The 12,216-nt window shown below is 34.1% G+C and overlaps 1 protein-coding gene across 1 annotated transcript; it reads right to left on the bottom strand.

The window, feature by feature from the left end:
- Positions 1-7,403: 7,403 nt before the first annotated feature.
- LOC141718093 (uncharacterized) lies at positions 7,404-10,539 on the bottom strand. The gene has a single exon (XM_074520457.1). It carries the CDS (start codon positions 10,393-10,395, stop codon positions 7,807-7,809), a length of 2,589 nt encoding a protein of 862 aa, XP_074376558.1. The 5' UTR covers positions 10,396-10,539; the 3' UTR covers positions 7,404-7,806.
- Positions 10,540-12,216: the final 1,677 nt, after the last annotated feature.

Here is a 12,216-nt window from a genome sequence, read left to right as displayed (position 1 = left end):
GCTCTTAACATTTCTGTAATTTGATAAATGTTAGGCATTTGGTTTTGGTTTCATTGCTGTATCTGTTTCAGGATTTGCTGAAACCAATTTCTTGTGTATGTCTAGAAATAGGTATGAATAACATCTATCCTTGTTCACCGCACCAAACTAGACTCATAATATCTCCTAATTTGAATGGCTCCAGTGTTTTCAATTTGTTTTGCTAATTTGATTTAAATGACTCTGTTTTTCTGTTTCTAAGAGTGAATTTCTGCTTGTGAATGCCTCTTTTTTTTTGCTAGTACTACCCAGGTTCATATTATTATTAAAACCAGGATACAGAGCCCTCCATTTCTTTGCTTTCTAAGATTACAAAAATCTACAGGCACAAGTCACTTGAAGAATAGTTTTATTTGCTGTTATTGCTGGATTTAACTCGAGTCCTCATCCAGAATCGTATTTCAAATTGTATAGATAAAAAAACTTATTAAGATGACCAAATCTCTGATTAAAGAACTAAAAAAATGGGCAATTTTGTGAATTGAATGTCACGTGGTCAAACATGTAATAGTAAGGTTAAATTTAGGTGTAAAATTTTTACAATTTGAATTAATTACATGTCCCCTTTCACTTGCTATAAATATAGCTTGAATCTGTGAATGAAAAATATACCGAGCATTCTTTCTCTGCTCCTTCTGCTTCTTATATTGCCCTCTCTCCGGTTAAATATAGTAGTTCTTTAGCAGCTCTTTTATTATTATAACCAATATTTTATAACACGTTATCAGCACGAAATCCTACCGAAACTGAGAAGGATTGTCCACTTTAATTAATTATTGGTCGGAGATAACCTGCATACGCAGACGTCCGTATGACGGGTGAAAATCCATTTGTCATTTTATATATAGATTTGTTTATAATATTAATGATAATAATGATATATACATTGATTATTTCGTATTTGTTAACGCACCCGATTAACTAGGATTTTATGTAATATTTACATTGATGAATTAAAATTTGATAATTTTTCGTGTTAATTCAGATTTAGTATGACAAATATTACAAGCTTGTCGTTCGTTGCCTTGGACATTTCTGGCGATAATTATTTATCATGGGTACAAGATGTAAAGTTGCACTTGGGTTCAAAGAAATTAAGCGATACAATAAAGGCAGAAAATAAATCCACGGCTGAAGAAAACTTTACCTCTATAATTTTTCTCCGACACCACATTCATGAAGATTTAAAATCTGAGTACTTAGAAGTCGAGGATCCTTTTATTTTATGGGAAAATCTAAATGATAGATTCGATCACCGGAAACTAGTTTATCTACCTGCAGCTGAAAATAATTGGGCTAATTTAAGACTTCAGGATTTTAAGAGTGTCCGAGCATATAGCTCTGCTTTGTTCAAAATAAGTTCTAGGCTTATTATGTGTGGTGAGAAAGTTACGGAAAAAAGAAAAATCGATAAAACACTATCAACTTTTCACCCCAACATTATCAACTTAGCAGAAATGTACAGGGAGCACAAATTTACTAAGTTCGGGGATCTTCTATCAACTCTCCTCGTTGTTGAACAAAATCATGAATTGGTGATTAAGAATCATCAACCAACAGGATCTGCCCCATTACCTGAAGTAAATAACATGTCATTCTAGCAGAATGTACGTGGAAAAGGGTATAGAGGTGGATGGGGTCAAGGTCGGTACCGTGGACGCGGTCGGAGCCACGGGCATTTTCGTCCATATAACAACTCTGGTCACCGGAAGTGGCAATATGAATCACAGAGTAAAAGAAAGGCACCACGAGGAGGAAAAACTGAAAATGTTTACTATAGGTGCGGCATGGATGGGCACTGGACACGTAATTGCCATACCCCAGATCATCTTGTTAAGTTATACCAATCTTCTCAAAAATCAAAAGAGAAAATGGTAGAAACATATTTCGCCAACAATAACATAGATGATTTCCCTAGAATCACAATTGGAGAAATAAGCATTAATGGTCCGAATGTACCTAACGAAACTCCCATATGGGAGGCTGAAGATTAGTTTCATATAATTATTATAGTAGTGAGTATTGTGTGCTTTATTTTGTTTGAACTATGTAGTGTGTTATGTTCTTATCAAATAAATTATGTTTCTTAATTATATACAGAATGGATTTTGAAGATATATGCATTGCTGATTGTGGTACAACTCATACAATTCTACAGAACCAAAAATATTTTACCCAAATAACCAAAACTGAAATTCAAGTCGAAACGATTTCCGGCGTATCTAATATAATCGAAGGTTTTGGAAAAGTTAGTTTCGTCCTACCTAATGGTACCCACATACACATTCCAAATGTATTATATTCTAGTAAGTCTACTAGAAATCTTCTTAGTTTTAAAGATACCCGACTCAATAATTTTCACATCGAAACTACCTCTAAGACTAATAGAGAATATCTTCTTATTACTTCCGCTAATCCTAGCAACAAGAAAATCTTAGAAAAATTTCACTCACTTTCCTCAGGATTATATATGATGAAAATTAGAACTATTGAGTCACACAATGTCATTGCTTCCAAACTCATAGATTCAAAATCTTTTACACTTTGGCATGAAAGATTAGGTCATCTTGGCGTCTCTATGATGCGTCGATTATAGAGAATTCTACTGGTCATCCTCTTAAAGATTTTAAAGTTCTTTCCAACAATGACCTTCCATGTTCAGCATGTTCTTTAGGAAAATTGATTACTCGACCATTCCCTACTAAAGTTCAGCTTGAAAGCCCAACTTTTCTAGAAAGGATCCAAGGGGACATATGTGGACCTATACACCCATTATCTGGCCCATTTAGGTACTTCATGGTATTAATCGATGCCTCAACTAGATGGTATCATGTTTGTCTTCTCTCAACTCGTAATGATATTTTTGCAAAACTACTTGCCCAAATAATCAAATTACGAGCTCAATTCCCAGATCATTGCATTAAGTCAATTCGTTTAGATAATGCCGGCGAATTCACATCTGCAATTTTTGTCGACTATTACATGTTTGTAGGAATCTCAGTTGAACACCCAGTTCCTCATGTACATACACAAAATGGGTTCGCCGAGGTCTTTATCAAAAGACTACAACTTATTGCAAGACCGTTGTTGTTAAAAACAAAATTACCTACATCTATTTGGGGTCACACAGTACTCCATGCTGCTAATATTATTAGGATTAGACCAACTTCCTATAACCAACATTCTCCGCTACAACTGGTACTTGGTCAACTTCCTAATATTTCTCACTTCAAAATTTTCGAAAGTGCTATATATGTACCGATTGCTCCACCACAAAGATCGAAGATGAGAGCTCAAATAAGAATAGGTATCTACGTTGGTTTTGATTCCACATCTATAATTAGATATTTGGAGCCTCTAACCAGAGACTTATTTACCGCAAGATATGCAGATTGTCATTTTGACGAGTCTATATTTCCTCCCTTAGGGGGAGATAAACATTCAAATAAAGTTAATACTGACATAACATTGAATGCATCAGGATTATATTTTCTAGATCCACGTACCGGTCAATGCGAACTTGAAGTTAAAAGAATTATTCATATGCAAAATATCGCAAACCAAATGCCTGACGCATTTAACGATTCTAGAAATATAACTAAATTTCATATACCTGCAGTAAATACTCTAGTTAGAATAGATATACCATTTCAAAAATCAGATACAAAAGAATTGGTTACAGAATCAAAGCCACGCCTGAAGCGTGGTAGACCGGTCGGTGCAAAAGATGTTGCACCACGAGAAAGAAAAATAAAGAAAATTGTCCCTGAAGTGGCACATGTTCCAGAAGAAGCAAATACCCCTAAAGTGGTTTTATCTCCTGAAGAGATTCCAGTCCCTGAAGATACGGGATTAAACAATCATGAAATTTCAATAAATTATGTGCATGATATGAAATTATGGGATCGAAGTAAAGCCATAATCGATGATGTATTTGTGTATTCCGCAGCGTTGGATGTAGACATAAATTCTGATCCTGAACCACAAAGTGTGGATGAATGTCATCGAAGAAAAGACTGGCCAAAATGGAAAGACGCAATCCAAACATAATTAAATTCATTGCGTAAAAGAGAAGTATTTGGACTTGTTGTCCAAACACCAATTGGTGTGAACCCTGTTGGGAATAAATGGGTATTCATAAGAAAACGAAATGAAAAGAATGAAATTATGAGATACAAAGCCCGACTTGTAGCACAAGGGTTTTCTCAAAGGTCTGGCATTGATTATCAAGAAACATACTCTCCAGTGATGGATGGAATTACTTTTCGTTTTATATTAGGTATGACATCTAAAGAAAAATTGGAAACACGTCTTATGGACGTCGTTACTGCATACCTGTATGGTTCACTTGATAGTGAAATATTTATAAAAATTCCAGAAGGGTTAAAAATGGATGAGTTCAAGAAACCTCGTCAATATATACTCCATTAAATTTCAACGATCATTGTATGGACTGAAATAATCTGGTCGTATGTGGTATAACAGACTTAGTCGTTATTTACAAAAGAATGGGTATATTAGTAATCGAATTTCTCCATGTGTTTTTATCAAAAAATCACAATCTGGTTTTGTGATTATTGCTGTATATGTGGATGATTTAAATCTTGCAGGGACAACTACGGAGGTTGATAAAGCTGCCATATATCTAAAGACAGAGTTTGAAATGAAAAATCTTGGAAGGACAAAATATTTTCTTGGTATACAAGTCGAGCACTTGTCATCGGGAATTTTCCTTCACCAATCTATATATACAGAAAAGGTTTTGAACATATTTTACATGGATAAATTTCATCCATTGACTACTCCAATGGTGGTTAGGTCTTTAGAGCCTGATAAAGATCCATTTCGACCACGAGAAAATGATGAAGAGGTTCTTGGTCCTGCAATCCCATATCTAGGTGTAATTGGTGCACTTATGTATCTTGCAAATAATACAAGGCCAGATATTGCATTTGCTGTGAATTTATTGGCTAGATTTAGCTCTGCTCCGATGGACAGACATTGGAATGGGATCAAACATATATTCTGTTATCTTCGTGGAACAACAGACTTTGGATTGTTCTTCCCGAAAAACTCGACATCTCAGTTGATTGGATATGCAGACGCTGGATATTTGTCAGATCCTCATTTTGGTAAATCACAAACTGAATATGTGTTTACATATTGTGGTACAACCATTTCCTGGAAATCTATGAAGCAAACTACAGTGGCAACCTCAACGAATCACTCAAAACTCATTGAAATTCATGAAGCTAGTAGAGAATGTGTTTGGTTGCGATCTATCATCAAGAATATTCGGGAATCATGTGGATTACCAGACATCACTAGAAGTCCTACCATTATGTTTGAGGATAACACTGCATGCATTGATCAACTCAAGGAAGGATATATCAAAGGAGACAGGACGAAACACATTTCACCAAAATTCTTCTACACTCATGAGCTTCAAAAGAATGGTAAAATTGATGTACAACAAAATCGGTCATGTGACAACCTTGCTGATTTATTCACGAAATCATTACCAAATTCAACATTTGGAAAATTACGACAGAACATTGGAATGCGCCGACTCAAGAATTTGTTTCAACAAAATTCAGAGAATGATTAGTTTTCCAAGGGGAGATTGTACTCTTTTTCCTTCGTTAAAATTTTTATCCCACTGGGTTTTTCTTTGACAAGGTTTTAACGAGGCAGTCTATGATCCATACCACAATGACAATCAAAGGGGAGTGTTGTGAATTGATTGTCACGTGGTCAAACATGTAATAGTATGGCTAAACTTAGGTGTAGAATTTTTATAATTTGAATTAATTACATGTCCCCTTTCACTTACTATAAATATAGCTTGAATCTGTGAATGAAAAATATAACGAGCATTTTTTCTCTGCTCCTTCTGCTTCTCATATTGCTCTCTCTCCGGTTAAATATAGTAGTTCTTTAGCAGCTCTTTTATTATTATAACCAGTATTTTATAACAGGCAATTATTTATTCTTGTAATTTTAACAGTATTCTAGTAGTTTTTAAGGGACTAGCAAAGAAAATGACCTCAATAAAAACCTAATCAGAATATTTGTTTAAATTTGGTATCAACAAATATCTTATACTTGAAGACCAAATCAGAGTCTCATAGCTTAATTCAACCTCTCAAAAACATGTACTTCAAGAGTTACTAAGTTAAAAAGTAAGTTCAAGTTGAGAGATTAGTGTATCTTTCATGAACTGCTTTACGGTCCGGTTGGTTCGTGAAGTGATATGAGGTTGGAATGATAAATCGGGTTAAGGTTGTATAAGGTTGAGTTACCATTCTTAATATCACGTGTTTGATTGAGTGATGAAATAAATATATTTAATTAAAATATTATTAAATTATTATTTTTTATTAATTTAAAAAATTAATATAATTTTAATTTATATTGTTTTGATTTATCGATTTAATTTTGCATTAAATATTTACATAGAATTATGTACAAAATAAAAATATATTTGATTCCTCATACGCATTTCATATCTACCTCCCCACTAGGGTATCAAAAACCCATACACTGGGGTCATGAGGTGTGAGTTTGCAGGATTGAATTTCAGAACCAAATATTAGGTATGGGTTTGGATAGACCCGACAATTTTAGACACGACACGACTTACACGACACGAAAATTTAGTATTTGTGTTTGCATTTTTAATACACGACATAAAAGTACACGAATATGAAAGGTACACAGTTGAGATTTAGTGTCGGTTTTGTGTTTAAGCTTCGAGTACACGACACGAAGTATACGATATAAATAAATTTTATAATTAAATTTTAATATTTTTATATATATATGTAGAATTATAATAAATGTATGCATGTTTATTTTTAAAATATTATTTGATTTTATTATATTGTAGAGAATTGAGATCTAAATATATATATTTTTCATATATTTTATAATTTTTTTACCTAAAAATCTTATATTTTAATTTATATTAATATTAAATATAGTATATATTAATATTCAATTAACACAACATTCACGACACGAAACGAAATTACACGAACACAAATGTACACGAATGCTAAACATGTCGGTTTTGTATTTGATATTCAAGTACACGAAACACGAAAATACACGACACGAATGTATACAACACGAACAAATTGTCAGGTCTAGGTTTGGAATGACCAAAAACCTGAAAAGTTTGAACCAAACGATCCCTTAAACACAAATGGATAACAAGTCCCTCCAAGTTCTTTTAATTGGAGGACGCGGCACTTATTTTTAGTCACCCGTAAAGTATAATTCCCTAAATAATTTAAATAATTTTTTTAAAAATAAAAATATAATATTTAAATTTTTATACAGAAGAAAAAAAAATTTAAAAATGAATTATAAAATTATATTTTATAATAGCCTTAAAATGCATGACAAATATGAGAAAAAAGTACATAAACAAATAAGTGAGACCGGAGAGTAACAGAATATATAATGCTCAAAGACTGGAAGGCAAATGTACAAATACATACACATTGTTACATATTGGCTAAACAACATCGAAGCTTTGTCTGGCCTAGTTGATGCTGGAATCTGGATAACAAGTCCCTTGCTCATTCTTTTCACTGCCTTAACAGCACCTACAAGTATTGTTTATGTTCTGTAATGATAAAGATCCACACATTATCTAAGTTCTCAGCTGATCCTCTTCAGTTTTAAAACAATGAACATCCAAGTTTAAAGCCTTTCAACTCTTTATGAAGTTACTTGGTAGATATGAACAAAAGTATTCATCTATCTATCCTTCACACATTCTACTTGTATAGTTAGATCCTTGATTCCTGCATCATGCAACAGATCTGATACCTGTGCCTTGGCTGAAGTCTTGTCTGTTTCAGTTGAAACGTGAAGATGAACAGTCCCCACAACATCATCGTTTGTGAAACTCCAAATATGCAATCTTTGGATGCCACGTACTCCTTTCATATTTACAACATCTCTTATAGCTTCTTTAAGATCATGTTCATGCGCTCTAGGAATTCTTTGCAGCAATATTTCAGCAGAGTTCCAAAGCAATGGTATAACAGAAGATACTATCAATACAGATATAAATATTGAGCAGATAGGGTCTGAAGCAAGCCATCCCTTATACTTTATTAGAAAAGTTGATATAACCACCCCAACACTTCCCAAGGTGTCAGCCAGCACATGCAAGAAAATGCCTTCCATATTGTGATCAATGTGGCGATGTTGGTGCTTCTGTGTTGTCTCTTTCTTAGGTTCTATATTTTCTAAACCAAAATCATGAGAATCCCCCAAGGCACCATTATGAATGGAGTTCTTATGGGAGACGCTTCTATGTACATTGGTGTCATTATGATCATGGTGCTCATGGTGGTGGTGATGATCATGGTGCTCATGCTGGCGGTGGTGATGATCATGGTGCTCATGCTGGTGGTGACGGTGATGATCATGGTGCTCATGCTGGTGGCTATGATCATTATGATGATGATTGTGATCATCATGATGCTCATGCTGGTGGTTATGGCCATTATGGCGGTGATTGTGATCATCATGATGCTTTGTACTGCCGTTGGGGTGATGGTCACAATCATTATGAACATGATTTTCACCACACTTGGAACTATGGCCTGATTTCTTATTGTTCTCATGGAGTACACTCTCTTCGACTATTCTGTGAACACTCTGATCATTTTCAGCATGGTCATGTGAGTGATGGTGATGGGAGGAGTGGGAGTGGGAATGAGAACATGATGCAGACCCACCATGGGCATGATGATGCTCCTCATGAAAAAATATCAAACCAATCATATTTACAAGAAGACCTCCAATGGAAACTGTCAATAAACTACTGGTTGAAATTTCTTGAGGGTCCAAAATCCTCTCACAAGATTCAACCACAATCAAGGCCCCGACTAAAACCAAGAAAACAGCATTAACATATCCTGATAGAATCTCAAATCTTCCCCGTCCATAGTTAAACTGACTGTTTGCTGGCAACCGCGAAATATATGAAGCATACAACCCAATTGCAAGTGCTGCGCAATCAAACAACATGTGACATGCATCTGATATTAACCCAAGACTATTACTCATGAACCCGACTACAAACTCCACAACCATATAACCGGTGTTAATCAAAAGAAAAAGTGCAATCTTACGCGATTTCCTCTCACTCCATATATGTCGGATGGGCTTCATTATAGAGGTGGTAAGAGATTCAGAAGACTCCAATCCCAATTCAGTATATATAGAGTATAAAGGATTTAGTTCCTTGACAGCAATTCCAACCAACAGACCGCAAATCAACAAGCCGAAAAGAGAAAGCTCGGAATAATAAAACAATTCCAAAACAATAGTACATATAAACGTCACAACAAACTCTCCTTGAAAATCTTTAGAACTCAATACCTTATCATCCGTGTAGTTCTCACTCAAAAGCACTCCAAACACTACAGTATTCGCTAAAGGCCATCCTAAATCTCCAACCAAGATACTATCTCCCTCTACCTCTAACACAAACATACTAATAACCGCAGGAATAAAAAGCACAATTGTCGTAAAAAACAATGACACCAACCGAAGTTGTTTCCTACTCATTTCCCTAACATTCCCCCAATTCATCCTAACTCTTTCATAACACCCCAAAAACCCACATAAAAAAGGCAACAACATAGGCCATATCCTAACACAATTATCATTCGGCATAAACGAAAACCCAAAATTCTCAACATTTACCAAAGAAAACGGAAAACATTCAATTCTATCCCAACTAATAGACAACAAAAACAATCCACATAACAACGCAATAAACCCACGAATATTACCCATCCCAACCGCGATTCGAGCTCCAAAGTTTCGATCTTTACCCTCTGCAACAAATCTTGCAACCACATTTCCAGACATTTCGGCAAGAATCAAAGCTGCAGTTCCACAATACTTCAAAGCTTGAAACCTAAGCAAAAATACAACAGCAAGAACTAATGACTTAAAAAACAAAAACCTGAGCTGTGATTGGTTGATTTTAGGGAGAGAAAAGATGGAATTAAAAGAAAAGAGGAGAGAGAGTAGGAGAGAGAGGAGAGAGACGAGAAAAGAGAAAGGGAAGAGAGAGAAAGAAGAAGGAGAGGATTTAATAAAAGGGAGGAGAGAGTAGAGAGAACGTAGAGAGAAAAGGAGGAAGAAGAGAGAAGAAAGATTTGATTTTTTTGAAGAATTGCGGCGGTTCTTGGATGGAGTTGGGGTGGGAGTTGTGGGTGGGTAAAGTGGTTTTGGGGTGGTGGGGAAAATGGGTGTGGTGGCGCGTGGGGGAAGTGAGATTCGATTGGGGCGTTGGTGGTGGTGGTGATTATGATCAGCCATGGGGTTTGTATTTTGGGGGTTCTTGAAATTTTTAACAGTGACAGAGAGTGAAGAAAAGTATGCAAGTCTTTTATAAGATCCGATTTGTTATTTTTTGCGTTCGGGTTGGAAAAAAGACCCAAGACTTAAAGACTTGCTAAGATGGCTTTGATTGATTGTAAATTTGTAATGACATGCGGTATATATGTGTGTTTGTTTGACTAGTTTTTGTTTTTGTGTTCTATTGTCTACTTCTCAGTTTAAAAAAAGTTAAACCATAGGAAGAGTAGTCTTATGATTATAGCCTATTTTTACTTTGGTTGGGCTTTGGTCTATCTTAAAATGTTAATTTTGCTTAAAATAAATAAGTGTACCATTAAGGTATGTGAATAATATTCTATACGATATTTTGATATTTGGCAAATGATTATTTTATAAATTTTATTAGTATCAAGTTATTTATTACCTGATATTTATCACCTCTTTTTGTGAAATGACAAGTAAAAGAGAATTTTTGTGGATTGCAAATAAGATAAAATGCAACTTTAGCTTTTAGGAAACAAAATTAAGTAAAAAATGACAGTATTAGAATAGAAACAATCTAATGCAAATTACAAAAGCATATTAAAATGTTAGACTCACAGGAGCTCGCAAGTATATGCGAATAGATAACATTTGATTTATTATATATATATATATATATAATTTTTATAGAGTGCTTATTTTTTGTGGAGTCCTGAAGTTCACATACGTTTTACAATTAAAATATTATGTAAAATATTGCAGAACATTTTATTTTATGAATTATCTTGCACACACATCACAATTTTAATGAAAATTATGCAAAACATATTCAATTTATGAGTAGAAAAATGTAAAACACATGATTCTACAAAAACATGTTTATTTTGCAAAACATATATGTTATACTTGTAAAATATACGAGATTTACAATATTTTCATTTAAACAGTGATGTTTATGTAAAATTAATAGCAAAATATTATATTTTGCAATATTTTAAGTAATATTTTAGTAGCAGAACGCAAGGGACTCCAATAATCTACAAAAAATAAGGTCTCCGACTTAACTCTCTCTATCTATATATATAGAACAAGGTTCAAAAGGGACTCCAAGAATCTACAAAAAATAAGATCTCCATGAAACTTAACTCTCTCTATATATAGAACAAGGTTCAAAAGAGAACTATATATATATATATATATATATATATATATTGTTGAGTATAATTCTAACTACACAGTAATAATGGGCAGTTATATATATAATAACAAGAACATGACAAATAACCAACTAACGAAATAAAACACGAAGACAATAACAAACTATAAAGACTGTAATTGACAAAGAAAGTAAAGAAAACTTATCTCTTATCGCTTTCCAAATTCTGATAAGAGGAAGAATACAACAGCTGAGTCGCCAAACCCTTCAAGAGGACTTGACTGTTCTTGAAGAGATTATTGCCCCCCACTTAAGTTGTGATGAAATGCAGCAATATCGCTTACAGGATAAAACAGCAACAGATCAATCTGGCCACATAACCAACAATGATCAATGGCGACTCGCACCTCAGTTTGCCCAAAAAAACCTATGCAACTCATATATGTTTGCGAGGTAGGCACCGAGACTTGTGTCATTTTAATCTCAAGTATACCTCTCAATATATAGGCATCTCAAGTTGCTCTTCTTCTATTTTACTCGATGTGGTACACCAAGTAACAAAACAGAAAAAGTAAACAAAATGGGTTTTTCTTATTATTTATATTATATCCTGATTAATTAATATTAATATTACAAAATATATTCAGAGTATGATTAAAATA

The sequence above is a fragment of the Apium graveolens genome, chromosome 4, assembly GCF_009905375.1.
Source record: "Apium graveolens cultivar Ventura chromosome 4, ASM990537v1, whole genome shotgun sequence".
In the NCBI taxonomy this organism is placed as follows: Eukaryota; Viridiplantae; Streptophyta; class Magnoliopsida; order Apiales; family Apiaceae; genus Apium; species Apium graveolens.
This window is presented reverse-complemented; position numbering and strand designations above follow the sequence as displayed.

What these genes read in the sequence shown, in the direction of transcription:
- LOC141718093 (XM_074520457.1), bottom strand. Translation starts at nt 10,395, where the DNA reads ATGGCTGATCATAATCACCACCACCACCAACGCCCCAATCGAATCTCA.